This window comes from Falco peregrinus, chromosome 1 (genome assembly GCF_023634155.1).
Source record: "Falco peregrinus isolate bFalPer1 chromosome 1, bFalPer1.pri, whole genome shotgun sequence".
Lineage (NCBI taxonomy): Eukaryota > Metazoa > Chordata > Aves > Falconiformes > Falconidae > Falco > Falco peregrinus.
Genome location: NC_073721.1, coordinates 33367615 through 33385260, shown reverse-complemented (window position 1 = coordinate 33385260; position 17646 = coordinate 33367615). Strand labels below are relative to the sequence as shown.

The following is a 17646-nucleotide window of genomic DNA, read 5'->3' as shown; positions in this document are numbered from 1 at the left end:
ACACCCCTTCATGACCTGGCTCTTTAGTTTTATAACACACTTAAATAAATATATTTCATGTACCGTTCTTGGAAATAAAACCAAGGATGCTTCAACTTCTTCAAATAAAGTGCTATTAAAACTATTTCAAGCCACAATATGAAAAGAGCCAAAAATTTTTATAGTCTAGTTCTAAAACGGTACGTTTAGCTCAGCTAATCAATCTGTTCATGTAAACTCTGCAGCATTCAAATGTATAAATGCTCAACCTCCTAAAAAATGGATAGAGTTTCTAGTTCTCCAATTATTTAATCCAATCTACTGAAAAGGACAGTAGAGAATTTAAAATGTCTGCTTTAAAATAAGACAAAGCCAGTAACATATTTTTAAACAGGCGTAGCAATTACAACACAGTCCTTAAGCCACCTTGAGAAGAGCACTTTTAAGATAATCTAGAAGCACAATTAGCAATTCTACTAGATTTGCTTCGTACCCATAAAATTCTTCTTTCCCTTTCAGTATTCTTCAATCAATTTTAAAGTTAACTGCTGTGCTGATCTCGAACAGATGAGCACTAGTAAATCAAAAGCTGTCCAAATCTCCTACTGTGGATTAACATATACATAATGGCTGCTTGCCCATGACTGGAAATCCTTCTGATAGCTTAATGCTGTCAGGTGCTCCATTTCCAACAGCCAAAACATAATGTAAGATTCCAGAGGACAAATTCTTCTGGCTCCATTTCAAGCACAGAAATATGTGAACACCGTTAAAACCCACTGCGTTTGTCAAGATGCTTGTGTCAAACGTGTTTCACTAATATGCAATAACTATGTCCATTTACAAAGACAAACATACAAAACCCAATCAGTGTTGAAAGCTAAAGAGCAGCAGTAGATGCAGAGAGCAGCAGCAGTTCTGCTGGTATGGTTAGTGCAGCATTTCTAATATTGGACTATAGTCTTCAGTTGCAGAAAAGAAAATCTATTAATATAATTAGCCTTATAAAAAACCCCACTGTCTCAGTGAACATCATGTTCGTATTTGAGTCTTAAAATGCAACTCTTCATTTCTGAAAGAATAAGGGGTCCGTGTCTTTTTCCTTACAAGACGTAAAATGCCCACATCAACCTCTGTGCTGACAAATTTTCAGTTTGAAGTCAAAAATGGGCAACAGGACAGGGCAGCGTGAACAGAGGGGCAGTGGCCAGCTGAGGCAGGAGGATTTACAGAAGAGATGGTTTGCCAAGGGTTTTCTGGAGAGGGCAGGCAGGGGCTGGAAGCTTGGAACAAATTAATGGGCAAACTGTTCCAAGCACCAAGATTGGCATGGGAAGATGTGTCTAAAAGACTGTGGCTCCAGGTTTGTGTTACTTAACATCACTGTCTAGCTATCTAACTAGACTGCCACTAAACCCCGTGAATAGCAACATGTTTCTCACCAGCAATACAAACACGCTGTCACCTAACACCCAAACCTATGAAGTCTCTGGTATTTCTGGTAAGCAGGAGAGGGAGTCAGATCAACAGCACGTGGGATTTGCCTGGGGAGACGTAACCACACTTAGTGCGGTCCCCAGGTACCAGCCACCCTAAAGCCAGTTTGCAGCAGACCGTTTACTTATTTAGTTGTCAAAGGCAGGACTCCATACAGACTCCCATACGCGTGCTCCAGGAACATGTGGATGCTGAAGGCAACGCCTTTCAAAACTTACCGCTTCATCCAGCTTCAGGTACCTGACAACACACAAACGACCCAGCAGAGCGGAGCCTGATCACTGCTTGGCCAGACACTGGAAACTGCGGGGAAAGCTCTCCCAAGATCTCCGACACCACAGCTGCTCCCACTGACAAAAGCAAAGGAACCAGGAAAAGACTGAGACAGAAAACGCACGTATCTCCATTTTGTACTATGTTTAGGATGGACAGCCAGTCCCAGAAGACGATGCAAAGAAACACTGTGTTCTCTCAGGAGTGTCCTTTTCGCTGTGAAAGGGGTCAGCTGGGAAGCAGTCCCACCGCCTGTGCTTCAAATGGCTGACAGTCAAAGAAATTGAAGGACAGATGTCACAGGGGACAGAGATGGACAGATGCCCTTTTCCCTTCGTACCTCTGGGTGCAACGCCGGGTGCGCAGCGCGGTGCTAAGGGCAGGTGCATTACCCGCTGCGCTGGGAGATGATGGTTTGGAGGAGGAAAGCACACCCTCTGCAGGCTGAAACTCGGAGACTGGAAAACATTTCTCTGCTCAAGCAGAGAGGGCTCAATTTAATTACAAAGGTGGTTGACGGGGAGTTTTCATAGATCCACTGAAATGCAGGAAGGAAAATTTAGTATCTCCAAATCAGCAGAGAAAAGGGACAAATCTATGGTTTATAAACAGTTCTACTGCACCTCCTGTGCTAGGGCCACAACACCCCTTCCACCCAAATGAAAGAAAAGGCTTATAAACAAAATAAAATAGGAACAAGTTTGCACAGAACATAAGATCTGAAGAAATGAAAGTGTAACAAAACATTTCAGTTATTATGTAACTTTCTGTTATTAAGGTCAAACGAAATTCATTGAATCCATTTTACTGTTTGGTGTTTGGGTTTTTTTAAGTGGACTTCCTCATCATATTTTCCAGAAGAAAAACATGGACCAGATATGCAAAACCATCATCTACTTGCTAATTTTTTAGCAGATCAAAATAGATTTTAAATACTTAGCACGAGGGTTCCATCACTGTATGTAACCACAGAACTACAAATTAAGCATAAAACTAATTAAACAAATATCAAGTAGCTAAAGTGTGTCCACAGAAAAGATTAATATAATTATAGCTCAGCAATTTGAGATGAGAATATTTTGAATAAGTAGGTAATTAAGTTAAGAGAAGCCTAAAGAAAGATTTCACACTCACATGCATATGCTGAAGCAGTTTAAAAATAGAGGGCAAGAACTGCCTGACTTCACCTTTTAATTTTAGCTGGGTGATGAGCTGGTCCCAAAGACAGAAAGGCACAGCAGGATTTTTTCTCAGCAAAGTGCCCTTCGTATTTTTATGCAAAGGAAATGCAGTATGTTCTATTAATATCCCGCTGTAGCCCTAGATAAGTCTAGGCACCCTTTCAATCAGGAAAAAGTTCTGGTTTGTTTCTGCAAATCACTTGTACTCTCAAAAACACATACACAAGCTGGAGAACCTCACGACTGCCCCATCCACTTCCCAGGTGAATAACATCCACATAGCGAAAGACGCTTACTTACTTTTCCCATCAGTTCCCTCTTGCAATTACTAAAGTTGTAGTAAGTATGCTTCTTTCTGCTCACGAGGAAGGAAAATCAAATGACTTGAGTTTGAAACGAGATAAATTTAACTTCAGTCTCATTTTAACTAATAGCTGGAAAAGAAAACTATACCAGCTAGACCAAGACTACATTGCAGAAAGGGGAGGAAGGAAAAGTTTCTTGACTTAATGCCGGCATAACGCCTAGGCTCTCCCAAAGAAGTTGGGGAGAACTACATAGGCTTTTCCCCACATAAAGAAAGATTAATTTTTCTTCCGGGCCTGGCTCCCCCACATGCTTCAGCTTCCTGCATATCTCTGACTTTTCCAACCCAAGCAGAAGCTTGCCCACAGCAGGTCCCAACCCATTCAACACTGCTTTGCTCTGGCAAATTCGCACAGCGGGGCAGGGCTGAAGCACTTCCTGGTCAATAGCATCCCATGGAGAACTCTCCTGTCCTTCAGGAAATGGTGGAAATGCAGGATAACCAGCATGCAGATTGCTCTCCAACATATTCTTCCCAAAGTGTCAGCTATCCAGGTGAAGATCAGATTCTCCCCAAAATCCTCAGCGGTCTCAAAAGCACCTTTTTAACTATGACTAATTTTGCTTGCTAGACGGTAACGGTTAAAACCTAGGCAGGAGTCTGAGTTAACCCTGCAGCGAAAACAAGCCTGCTAAACTCTCCTCTCATCCTCCGCAGTTGCGTTCCCTTCCTTGTATTTTAGAGCAACAACCAGCAATAAGGCTCTAGATTCATCCACCCCCTCTTATGTTTAGCCTTTAATTATAGTCATTTAGGCTCTGCCTGGCTCCACCTGTAAGCCTCTTACATGTGTAAAAAACTGGTCATTGATTCACTCCAGCTACTTCTGTGAATAAGCACTTGCAAATTTTATTTGCCAGGGAGATGCAATGTGAGTTAACGGAAGCTTGCATTAAGATCCTGCCGGTCAGCAATTACTAGGCAGGGGTGCTCTGCCATTCTTATCTAATGAACTGTTTGCCCAAAAGCGTAGGAGTTCCATACTGTCCTCTTTGTGACCTGCTTCCCATCCATTCAGTTCTTGAGGAAATGAAGCAGAGCACAACACTTACGCAGGTGAACAGAGGAAGATGTATGTAGTTTGCTTACACCCATATAACTGGTATCTTTTCTTTTTAATCTGAACACTGTTTTGCATTTTCAATTACTGTATTTTTTTCCCACTATCCTATTCCAATACCAACTCATGCTAGAAGTTCCATATTGTTCTGAAAACTTTTTTCCATTATAATATACAGATGAAAGGTGTTGTCTTTCCTTGCTGCTGAAGCATGCTCTGAATTTCATTTGCACACACGTAATTAGCTCATTTACTCTTATCACTCCTAGCATTTCTAGTTTAAGTGTCAGGCTTAAAACTGGCCCAGGCATCAACAGCACTCTATTCCCACCACAGGAATGACATCTTCCACTTGACTTCTTCCATCAAATGAATTTAAAGCACTTGAAACTAAGGACTAAATTGTTGACTGATTCCATTTCTTTTACTGAAAATCCCTTTATTTTAATCAGAGATGCCTCCTTGCAAGAAGGTTGGCAGCTGATATTTTTACTTTCTCCTGCTTAAGTTCAACACAAAGTTTGTAGGGCGAGATCATCACTCACTGTATCACTATTTATAGTTACTTGCTCTATCCTTATCCTAACAAGACCCTAATCAACAAAGTTTCTTGTCCTCCTAAATTAAAATTTAACATGAAGGAATTTTTGTTTGAAAGAGCTTTTAATATGAATGAACTTTCTGCTTTTCTTGCTCTAAAAAATAAATATATATATATATAATTGTAAATAAGATCAAAAGACCACCACCAATTCTTCTTCCTTTCCTTTTCATAAATAGTTTAGATGATGCTTCTCTATCACCCTCCTGTGTAAAGAAACGATTAATGGGTTACAGGTATGAGAGGCTGGTTTTACGCAGCAGAGGATAAAGGTATACAATTTATCTTTCCCTCTTCTAGAAAGGGGAAAAAAAATCCCTTTGTAAGAGCTTACCATGTAGACACACCCTTCTAAACAGTCCCCTTGCCCCTTCAACAAAGTAAGACACCAGACTCCACCAAATGGCAAGTACATCCTTGGCAAAGCCGTTCAGATTTCAGAAGGAAACATATTCATTAATTGCTCAAACAAGCAGCCAAGCCTGAGTTTGCTTCCAGAGACCTTCCAGCAGGATCCAAAGCCCGGCGAACAATAGGAACCTCTCCTCTGGCTTTATTCGGCTGCCCGCTGGGGCCCTAGTATATAAGAAGCATTCTCCAGGGTTATCAAAGATGCAAAATACAGTCACTATAGCACTGATTTTACTGCATGATTATACAGCAATGAGACTAAAGGGGATGTGGTCTCAAAGCAAGGCTTCCAGCTGGATCCAGAACATCGTTACCATCGAACCCTGGCACCCAGAAGAAACGCCTGCTGCTCTCACCACTCTCAACCCATGCAGTTCTGTTCTGACAGCAGCAGTCACTCCCAAATTCTGGTCACTCTGCCAGCTTCGCTACAGATAGATAAGTACAATTACCTCAGGGAATTTAAATTAAGAGTCTCACAGAGTGATATACAACTCTGCCATGTTTAAGCCTGAAGAAGCATTTTTTCTGCCTCCCTTGATGAATCTGTTATTTCTTAAGAGCAGGGGCTGGAGGTGGGGGGTGAGAAATGATGTACTCCAAGTCTCCTTGAATTACTGGAACGCTGAACCCCAGATCTGGGACGCATTTGTCACAAGTCACACACTCAGCCAGTCTCTGCCTTGACCACTGGGAGTCAACCTGCAAGCCCTTCTCCCACGCCGTGCTCCTTGTACAAACTGCCAACTTGGAAGGAAAAGTAGACACAGGGCTGCTTTGCTTCCAGTGAGGTCCCCCTGGCATCCAGCTAAGAGGTGAGAAACCTAAATATAACAAACTTAAAACTACAATTATTGTAGGGGAGCTTGCCAGAGCCGCTCTGAAGCTCCTAATGGTCTGTCGGGGATTTATGGATCAGCTGTGAAAATTTACTCACAGCTAAAACTTGCCAATCAAGTCTTCGGCTTTGGAACACTGCTACCAACTTTCATATAATACAGCTTGAAATTATAGAAGCGTCAAAGCAAAACAGTAGGTTTTAATGCATCAAAGAAGGACACACAAAAGAAAAATCTATCATATTAAACAGATCAATAAGAAATGGGGGGAGGGGTCTCTTTTCTGTGTGCTTGTATCTTTGTGTAAAAGTCTTATATTCTACAGAGCAGGAGGAGACTACAAACACAGCAATGCCAAGGACTGCCAAAATTCACAGTAAGAGACAGTATGTTGTACAGAAAAGGTTACAAATGGTTGTCTGGCAGTTTAGAGCAGATTCCTCCTGTAAATTATGCCAGCAATCCATAAAGTAATCTTAGTTGCTAATAGTTTATGTCCTTGCCATATGGATTCAGATAAAATGGGATCTTCATAAAATTTATAAAAGCTCCTTTGAATATAGGGGAAATAACACAAAATTGTATGTTACTTTCATGTTATTCCTGTAGCAAATGTAACAACAACAAAACAAAACAAAACAACAACAACAACAAAACAAAACAAAACAACAACAACAAAACAAACCCAAAACCAAAAAAAACAAACCCTGAGAACTTACATGGAAAACAAAGCAAGTAGCCAACTTAGACAAGAGATGTAAGACCGTGCCTTTTTTCTCCCAAATGCTCAGCACAAATTGAAGACAGCAGTGATGGACACCTGTCAGTGCAGCACTGCACAGAGGAGTTGATGGGCTCTTTGTAAATCCCTCTCCATGCCCGACTCTACAAACCCCTGTAGCTAGTGAGGATTTCACACCCCAGAGTACTGGTTTTAAAACACGTCAGACCATTAATACGCTATTCAGAAGCACAAAGAGGCATGGATCCACACTTCCTCCCTGCACAGCTCCATGCTCTCTTTTAAAAGAGAAGTTTCAGTGCTGGAAGACAAGGTACCTTCCTATTATTTTCTTTGGCTTCTACTCTACCAGATCGCTCCTATCAGCAATCACTGCTCTTAACATTTCTGTGCAGGATGCCTAGTGACCTGGCCAAAAAATAAAGCCACCAAACCCAAGCAGTCAATAGTCATGAAACCTTGCAGATTTAGATGAAAGGATACGATCCTCTAAAGCCTTGAACACATAAATAATCTTCACGTGTATGAATACAGTTTTGCAAGATCAGTCTTAAAGTATATACACTACATCCAAAGAGGATTTTAAGTCTTTTTTACCCCTGACAAGCAAACTGGCTTGGCCACCTAACATATTTATGTAATATATGAGACATGTTGCTTCATTCTGCATAGATATACTTTAGCCATCTAAACAAAATGGCTAAATTCCTTCAAGCCCTGATAAATTTCCATTTTACTGCTTTTTTTTGGGGGGGGGGGGAGGGGAAGGAAATTCAATCCTTTAATACTTTGCAACACAGAAAACCTACAAAACCTAGGTTGAACAGTAGTGATTCCTTGTCTTTAGAAGTCTGACCTACCAAAGATCCACTGATAAGTGATTAACTTAAATTTCGCTGCCAGATTTGAAGTAGTTAGTTAGCACTTTTTAATTCACCAGAAGCTGGAAAAGGGAAGGTACATTCAAATAATATCCAAACCAGTGCAGAAAATACAAGAGTTGACTTTGATTCAAGTACAGCAGAACTTTTGCTCTTTTGTTTACACCACCTATGAACCTGTTTGCCCATGCTGCCAACAGAGGGATCTAAAAACACCATCCCTATCAACCACTATTCTTCTGTATTACTTACAAACATGTTCATTTCTAGACACATCAATGACCCTTTCCTAAGCGCAATGCACATCAGAGTAACCTGAGGCAAATGTCTTGAGCCACCTCAAAAAGAGTCAACAGAAAGATGCCAGCAAAAGGGTAAGCACTGCCTGTACCGTGAGGAGAAGGTGTTGCTACAGGATAGAATAGTGACCTTGAATGAAGCAGTAAATAAAGAAGAGAGCCCAATGTTTGGTTGTCAGCTGGCGGGACAGTGGAAAGCTGTAGGTGACCTTACAAGAATGTGCCATGAGTGGGGCACAAATGGATGGCGCAGAGCACATGGATAGCAGCGGTGTAAATGTTAAGATGTGTTAATGGAAGAGTTTGGAAGATAAGAGGAGCCTAGGGCTGAAAAAAAATCTCACCTTAGTTTGTTAATATTTCTCTCTATGGTTTCAGGAGACAAAGAGTCATTTTTCCTCCAAATCCCATCCTCAGTTTGAATTACGCATAATCCTTGACAAAGAATGTTATGGGAGGGAGCAGAGGAAATCCCTGACAATCTCTGGAGTAGCATCCAGACTGCAAACCACACACATACATAGCGATGCCCAGGTCTGCAGAAAGTGGAGCAAACTTCTCTGCACCAGAAATTAATCTGCCCTCACTCTAGTTCCAGGTGAGTTCTAGTTCTAGTTCCATGAAGAAGGGTGAAAAAGACTATTCAAGCATTATACGGCATTTTGTTCTCAATAAGTATTTTGCAATTTTCTTTTACAGCTTTTTTAAAAAATGAGGCCAGAAAGAGTACAATAAAAGTTGGTCAGTGTAATGACCTGTTGTGTCATCAAACTAATAAAATTGCTCAGCACATCTTCCCCCAAGAGGAGAACATGTTAATCAGCAGAGACAGAACTAGTATTTCTTACTGCAGAAACAGACTGTGGTCAATTTACTGCTGCTTTTCAATTATACAATATGCAAAAGACCACAGAAGAGTATTTATTGTCTCAGTAAAGGAACCGCCAGCCATCAAGCCACTTGTTGCAGGGGTACTTACAGTCTATTTCTTAAAACAAAGATTCAAATGTAAGTAAAAAAGCAAAAGCAACTCCCACACATTTCCAAAGAAGTGGCCCTAGCTCACAGACACCATCACTCACGCCTCCTCCCCTTCAGGAAAAAAGCCACGACACGTAAAACTGTAGCTTTTGACATTATCAAATTCAAGACATTTTACATTGCCTGAATTCTAATACACTGCAGCCTACTGTACAGAACACTGCAAGTTCTATGGCAAGTTAAGGAAAGCTCAGACTAGATAACATCAGATGCTTTTGGTATCTCAAAAGCCAGTAAGCCTGGGAAGGGACCAGGTGATCAGAAATCAGCCAGGGAGTTTGCTTATAACCTGCCCACAATACCATTTTCTCTGTCCTTCCTGGCCAGCAGAAGACATTACTCGAGGGAACAGGAGTTAAACACTTCCTTATCCTGTCCCTGTCTTCTCCTAGTAAGAAAAATATCCAGAAGTGATGAAGCAGAATATTCTCCCATCCCTCTTAAAGCAGTCACCATCATTAACTTTTCATGTAACACAGGCTTTGAAGTTAAAACCATGCAGGAGATGGACTACACTTCACAACCAGTATAGCTCAGATTCGTACCATCCCCAGAGTCAGGCAGGGCTCGTGGCATCTTTGGAGCATTCTGCAAAGGCTGGTGAGCCACCTGCATATCCTTAAACAACGGAGGTGATGGAGGACAAATCTGAACAGCATCATTTAGTGCACATGCACACGTGCACACACACCACAAATGCAGTAAGCCTGCAACAAAATAATTGTCTGTGCAGACATAAATACTGATCCTTTAAGAAAACAAGCCTTTGCCCCCTTCCTGCAACAGAATACCCAATGCTTTTATTTGGCATTTTTTCTAAATTGGCAAGAGACATTTGTAAAACAGGCTAGGCTGGAGTTGTCAGAACAAGACAGATATTAAACCTTTCTAAAACCCAAAGGGGCAGGTTTTCTGGTTTCACTCAGCGTGTCAAGCAACAGCTTCACTGTGACCAGTCATTAGCGTGACAAAAAGAAAGCAGCTGGACATAGAGGGGCAGAGACTAAAAGAGCGATTACATCCTTAAGTCAACTATAAAATGTTACAAAGGATGAAGAGGGGGGAAAATGGGGTGAGTATATTGAGGAGAATAAGGTCAGTCTGATAAAGTGTCTAGCCGCAAATCAGATCAAAGAAGTTCGTTTAAACAATAAAAAAAAAAATCAAGACAGCTTACTCTTCAGAAAAAGCAGATTCTGTTTGAAGGGGTGTTTTAAAGTGACTAAAATTATTATTTCATGCAAACAGTCCATTTTTACTCTCCTAAATAAATTTCTGAAGTCCTCTATGAAGTACAAATATATCTCTGAAGATCTAGTTCCTCTCATTTTGACAGCCCCCAGAAAGGATCAGAACTAAAAGGTATTGAGTTTTTTACCCATCTTCATTTTCCCTTCCTCCAGGGGGGGTCAGAAGATTCTAGCATCATCACTACAGCTTAGCAGTAGCTCAGCAGGTGTCACACCTAGCTACTCAGCAGCATGCAGCTTTGAAGGGTCAAGGGCTGAATTAAGAGGAAAAACAAAAGAACACATTTCCCAGTCTTCCCATTGATGGGAACACTAGTATTAAATTTCCAATAAAAAAGCAACATCCAGGGAACTTCGTTTCAGTAAAGAGGACTCCATTGCCATGTGTTGTGGTCCAAAACCCACTTATTACATTGCTTCTTATAAAGTACATCTTATTTTACATCTTATCTAACTTTTTACTAAAGTTGATATCACTGCTGTTAACTCTCTCTCCACTAAAATATGTGAAAGAATTTTGACATTTCCAGGCAACTAAGAATTGATTGATAACTGATAACTCAAGCCAGATTACATGAGATGTTCGTATGCAAGGCATTCCTTCTAAATTCTTTTTTCTGACCCCTTTCCAGTCTGTACCTCTGCGCTCCCTCTTCAAGCCTCAAATTCAACTTTTTTTGTGTTTTTCTGCCAATAAGCTGTCAGGTTTTAAATGACAGTTTAAAAAACAAAACAAAACAAAAAAAAACCAAACCAACGCAAAAGAGTTCAAGACAAAGAAACCCACACTTTCAGGCATTTTTCTTTAAAACAGAAAGCATTCATATGATTAATGTATCTTTAAGCTCTGGGTCTCACCTGATATACAGCAGGCGTCAGTGGTTTACATTTAAAAAAAGAAAAAAAGTGTTTCAAGTGAGAAATATTAAGAAAAGGAAATGTTAAGAGAAAGAGAACTTCTAATTACCTGACTTGAAGGTAATTATCATCGCTGATGCTATTTTTTGTAAGCAACTAAAACTTAAAACTGAAGCACCCCCTACAGTATTGCTGTCCCTGCCCTCCCATGCGCACACACATTTGGTACACACAGTTTAATGTGATTTTAACATCAGGTGAGGTCTAAGAAAAGCCTCAATAACTACACAGCAAGGAGCCAGACAACTCCAAGAAAACTGAGGTTCCCTCGATGTTAGTTTCATAAGATACAGAAACGATGAATGGCAAACCAAGGAGGAGTTTCATAACACGGGTTTAGTTCCCACATTTTCTGGCAAGTCCCACACCGTGCAGGCTGATTTTCCAGCTCCTGCCCCTTATTTTGGTAAAGCTTCTCAGCTAAGACAGCTACAGCACTTTCTGTTTTGTTTTCATCTCCATTCAGGGCTGTTAAATTTATTACAACACAAACTCCATGAGTTTCCAGAGCTCTGTTGGCCAGGGAAGCAACACAGATTTTGGAGATGTACTTTAAAAGGCAAATAAATATGAAAAGCCTGGATCAGTAACAGTAAGAAGAGAAACAGTAAAACCAGTGTTTCTCCTAATATCCCCTTGTTAAGTATCAGTTTAGCCTTTGCCATATATGCCAAACTATTTGCCGTGACTAATGTATATAATGGGAGTACATTTCATATTTTATCCCTCCTGAGAGACCCTGACTTGGGGGGGGGGGGGGGGGGGCGGGGCCGAAAGAAAGAAAAATGAAAAAGAAAATCCCACACTTTACATGAAATAAATGCACAAGGAAGCAAATCAAAAAGCATGTTTAACATAAGGGGTTTAAGTTTAAAAAAAAATAAAGTTGGAGGTTATTTTCCCCCACAAGTTGCCTCCTCGCTGCTATAGGAAATAAAGGACTCAAAGTATTCAGCACCAGCCTGCTTACTCCTGTCTGCCCCCAGAACCGGCACAAACTGATGACAACTCGGGCGCAGATGTTGGAAATTCCATCTTCCTTCCAGAAGAGCTCAAAATCTCCAGGGCACAACCCCTTATGAAAAAAAATATTTACTTTGGTTTTCCCCCCATTGTTTTAAGACGTCTTTATTCAATCTGTAAAACAAAAGTACACGCCTGTATCAACACAGGGAGTTAAAAACTGCTCCATTTCCAGTGGACAGATATTACCCATGACAAACCATTAGAACTGGAAGCACGCAACCAACCATCAAAACATACAAAGAGATTGCATTTCAATACAATTAAGTCTCCTACAATTATGGAGTTTACTTGCAGCATGTTTTAAGCGAGGACTATCAGAGAAAGCACTCTCTGTGCAACATCTTGATAGTTAGCCCACAGTCACCACTCGGCCCCTTCTCTCAGTTATTTCCAGCAAGTTGCTCCAGCAGACTGCCATGAATCACACACCTGGGATTATTAATAGGAGTCTGGGCGCTCTCATGCTGCTTGGGCACTCCAGTCGTGGAACAGCAGGTGCGAAAAGTTCTCACACACAGAGCTGTCATCTACAAATTACATTTTGCAACATAGTTGCAAATTATAAACAAAATCTCCAAATCATAAATAAACATTTTCTCCTAAGAGCAGAAGGGGGGAGGGGGGCGCGGGCGAGCAAATAAACCAGTAGTTCCAAAAACACATTAAAACCTTTCTGTGCAGAACAGATACTTGAGGTCTCTTCAGAGATTTCCCACACCTGTTTCACCCGCTGGTACTACAGATCCTACCCTGCATTCCCACTCCTTCCACACAACCGCAGTACAAACCAGTTACGAACACTAACCAGCACCATTACAACCGTCCTTCTTCTTCTCAGTCTTCTGCTTTATTTCATTAGCAAGCACATGTTTTTGCAAGTCATCCTCTCTAGTCTGTAAATTCAGGTTTCCCTTCTCCACCAACTTTCCATTCTCAGCTCTACAACTGAAGGACTTTGAATGCAATAACGCTTTTACTTTTGGAAAATACAAAGTATTTTCCCGTCAAACATCACAACAACCTGCATAGATAGAAAGCTTTAACTGCTCAGTAAATCTTACGATTGGACCTTTATTATCAACTGAAACGACGTCACTCGGAGGAAAATACAACATGTAGAAAGCATATTTCAATTTATATCTTACTGTATTTGGGTACTATCAGCAGGGAATTTCAAACTAGGGATTCAGTTATATTTTAATATTAAAATTACATTACAAATGTTAGAAGAGAGGCATTTAAAGAACATGGTACCTGCTACCTGCTTTGCATGAGTTAGCCAATGTAGCTGCTACCAAAAACATTTCAGATCTCCGGTTTTGCTAAATTTTAATCCTTGTTCAATACTCAGTATTCACAGTGAAAGTTTACCAGCTGCTCACGTAGGAAGCAATTTTTTTAAATTATATTGGTCTTCACCTAACATCTGCAAAAATTTCTGCCAAAAGTACTAAGGGGGAGAGAGAAGGAATCCATAGAACTTTTAAAGTTTAAGTGGTATAATGAAAAATAGCGGTGTTAAAACAGAGAGATCCAGTTCAACACCACACAATATTCTGCCCTACATGGCTCTCAATTAGCATTCTGCGACTGCACATTTGCTATTGCAGCTCACAAAGCAAAAAGATGGCAATTGTTAAAAACAAAATGGAACCCACAAAAAAACAAAAAAAAACAGCAAAGAAAATTAAAATGCTTGGGAAAAGAAGTCAGTGTTTTCTTTCCTAGTAATGAAACTGCAACATCATTTTGTAGAAGACTCACTGCTTTCCTTTCCATCCTATTTTGCCAGTCATGATACCTGTTCTAGCATATTAGAAATAAATTCAGAAGAGCCACTTAAGATATTCCCTAACATCTCCCTTCCTAACAATCACCAAATACCCAATTCAGCTTACAAAGCACCAAGTTATTAGCAGTAAAGCAAAATATAATTTGCCTACATTTCCAATTAAATGACGCATGGAGATATACTAACCATCAGGTAAACACAGAGGCACACACCAAATTATGCCACACGGTTACAAAACTGTACGATCGAGTTGCAGGACCTTAGATGGAGATGTTCCACATTTGCCATTCTGTGTCACATTACCATGACAAAAAAACAGTCAGAACATGGCACCCCTCTCAAATCTTTCCCTTAAAGATAGGCTCAAAAGGAAACCATGTCAAGATTTCCTACTTATAATTCGCTAGCAGGCATGACTGGCAAAACCATGATGCCTTTGTACATAGTATGCGCCGCATGAGAAATACAACCATGAAGCAGTCTCGGCAGCTTTGCCGATCTGACTGGCAATACACATCCACATGAAATCTTGATAAATGTGAAAAAATACGGGCCATCCTTAGAGACTAGTTTAAAATTTAAGACTGATCTTGAGTAGGTATAAATTACCTTCTGGTTGCAAAATCATTCATAGGTAGCACTGCAGCTGCCCAGCGGACTTAGGAAGTGACCATTAATGTTTCAGTTTCAATGCAAACTCCCAAGTCTATATTTCCAATTAGGAATAAAAACGTGGATAACAGAAACCATTAAAGTTTTCACAACGAAGTCACAAAACATGTTTTAAAAGCAAACAGACAAAAGGAAAACCAAGCATCGAGAAATGTACGGGCCATGCTCTGCAGCAACTTTAAAAGTCTGCTTTCATACAGACTTGTAAAAGACAACATGGTTCCCAACTTAAAACAACGTTCACGCTCAGTTTGCTGTAATGTTCAAGCATACATGCACACATGTATTTATATACATGCACATCTGTGTTTTGCAAGCATAATGGAGAGAGCTGACAGCGTCTCCTCCATTAGTTACGCGGTTGGGTTTTGTTGACAAAGCGGTAAAGGATGCCCAAGCCAGCGCCCTTGCTGCGGGGCTCGTGGCCGGGCAGCAGCGCCAGCCCAGCGGCAGGGCCACCGCTCCCAGTGCTGTGTCACACCGGCGCCCTGCCTGGCGGCCAGCGCGGCCTCGGCCCGGCTGCTGGCCTGGGACAGAATGTCAAAAGCGTTCCCCAACCTACGCCGCTGCGCTGCGCCTGGCCTCCTGCTCGCCAAGCTCTGGCAGCAAACCTTAAAGTAATAGAAGGCAATTACAATGGCCCCGCAACCGGGCGTTCGCCAGGAGATTTACGGCTCTGTTAAAAGCCCCCATCTCTTTGAACATGTTTCAAATTGGGAAAAATAAGATAGGGTGCATCTTGAACCAGCACGGATCCACTTGTGTCCCTGACGCTCCCCGCGCAAGCTATGGAGCGCTCGGTTTGCCTTCCAGCTTCCCAGAAAAGTTATGGTGGGCACCACTACATCTGTGCAGCAAATGCACTTTTCCCCTCTTCCCGCACGGAAAGGAACAGCAAAACGCCGCCCGCCCCGCTGCCCTCCTCCAGGAGCCCTCCACCTTTCCCGCACAGGTCACTTTTCCCGTGAGAGCTCGGCGGCGATGCGGCGGCCCGCAGGCCGGGGGACGGCGGGGCACGGCGGGCACCCCCGAAGGGCGAAGGAAACTTTCCCGAGCGAGCGGCGCGGCCCCGGCCCCGGCGAGATGCGGTGCCAGGCCAGCCCTGGGGAAAGCGGCACGGGCGGCCCTGCGGGCAGAACGCCCGCGCCGGGGAGCGGGGCCGGGGCCGGTCCTCGGGGAGAGATAGGTGCCCCGCATCAGCGGGGCGAGGCTCAGCCCGCCGGGCACCGTCCGCCAAGGGGCCGGGGCGCCCCGCCGCCCGCCCGGCTGTCAGTCTGCCCGCGGGGGAGGGAAGGGGGGCACCGCCGCCGGGGAGGGAGAGACACCCGCGCCCCGCCCGCCCTCCCGGCCCGGCCCGGCCCGGCGGAACGAGGGCGGCTCTTACTTGTGGAGGAGCTGGGGCAGGCTGGGCGGCGGCGGCATCCCTCGGCCGGAGCCGCGGCTGGCGGCCCCGCTGCGGGCATCGCTCTCCGGCGGGTCAGCGCCGCGGGGGACCGGGGCCTGGCTCATGGCAGCGGCGGGGACCATGCGGGGAGGCCCCGGCGGCGGGAGGCGCGGCTGGCCGCGCAGCCCTCCGCAGCGGCGGCAGGGCGGGAGGGCGGGGGCAGAGGACCGGCCCTGGAGGCAACCGCGCTCCCCCCGCCGCCCCCCCCCCCGCCGGGCTGCGGCCGGGCTGGCGGCGGCGGGCCGGGCAGGGTCCTGCGGCTGAGCCCGCCCTGCGGGAGGGCTGCCGCTACCGGCCGGGGGCGGCCGGCGCCGCACGGGAGCCTCGGCGGGGCCGGAGGGGCGGGCGGCACCCCCAGCCCCCCCCGCCGCGGGCCGCGCCTCTGCCGCCGGCCCCACCTGGGCGCCGGGCCCGCTGCCTCCCGCCGCCGGCACCTGCCCGGCGGAACGGACCCCCGCCCGGGGGGGGAGACCCCCGGGGGGCGGCCGGCACAAGCGGCTCGGTGCCGGGGGCGGCCCGGGGCGCACCTGGCCGTACCCGGGGCTCGGCCTGGGGGCAGCAGGGGAGGCACAGGCGGCACCGGCCAGCTGGCTTGGGCCGTGGCTGACAAGCACCGACCCCTTCTCCTTCCCAAGGGCAGGGGGCAAAGCGTGCGCACCACGTTAATCCCCCGCCGGTGACACCTCTGCAGAAATGTTATTAGTCATTTATCACACATAGGCTCTGTCAGCCGATAGGAACGGGGAAGGAGAGCGTGCCCCTGCCCTGGCCGACAATACAAATCCCCTCGAGTAACAGAGCGACCCCAGTCTGGGCCCAACCAAAGAACCTGCTTTTAATAAAGGGTTGCCAGTCTTGGGCTCCCCCTTCCAAAGACGTGCCTTGGTGGGGTCAAGACCTACCCAGCAAGGCTTTGCCCGTGGGACTAAGGGTTGGAATCGCCCCACGAAGACACCATGTGACAAAAAGGTTTTACCTGCACAGGTTTTGGGAGGACATTTCAGAGGACTGGTGGAACAGAATTCGCACTGCTCGTGGCAAACAAGCAACACCAAAAACGTTCCTTCCAGGTCTTCTTGCTTCCTTTCTAACACGCTTTGTTAGAGAGGGCTGAGTCAAAGACCATTTCGATACTCACTCCTGCACTGCCTCTGTATGCCATGCATCCTCCACCCAGCACACACACATACGCACACACATGCATGCACGCACCAAGGAAAGCAGAAACATCCCGGCTTCTTTGAAAAATTAATCCTAATTCAGGGGAAAGATTAATATTGGATGGGGGTCAGGTTCCCCTCCCCTCTGCACCTGGCATAGTCATTTACAAGTTATGTAGCCTTGTAAATGGGTACAAAATACTACCACCAGTG

General features: G+C 44.3%; 1 protein-coding gene across 2 annotated transcripts in view; it reads right to left on the bottom strand.

Moving 5' to 3' along the window:
• The window catches only part of RBM20 (RNA binding motif protein 20), a 103043-nt gene extending 86597 nt beyond the window's left edge, over positions 1–16446 (bottom strand). For both annotated transcript variants that reach the window (XM_055793651.1, XM_055793657.1), the window contains exon 1: positions 16214–16446. In XM_055793651.1, the coding sequence (XP_055649626.1) occupies positions 16214–16356 (143 nt within the window). In that variant the 5' untranslated portion in view covers positions 16357–16446. The remainder of the gene's footprint in view (positions 1–16213) is intronic.
• Between the last annotated feature and the right edge of the window lie 1200 nt (positions 16447–17646).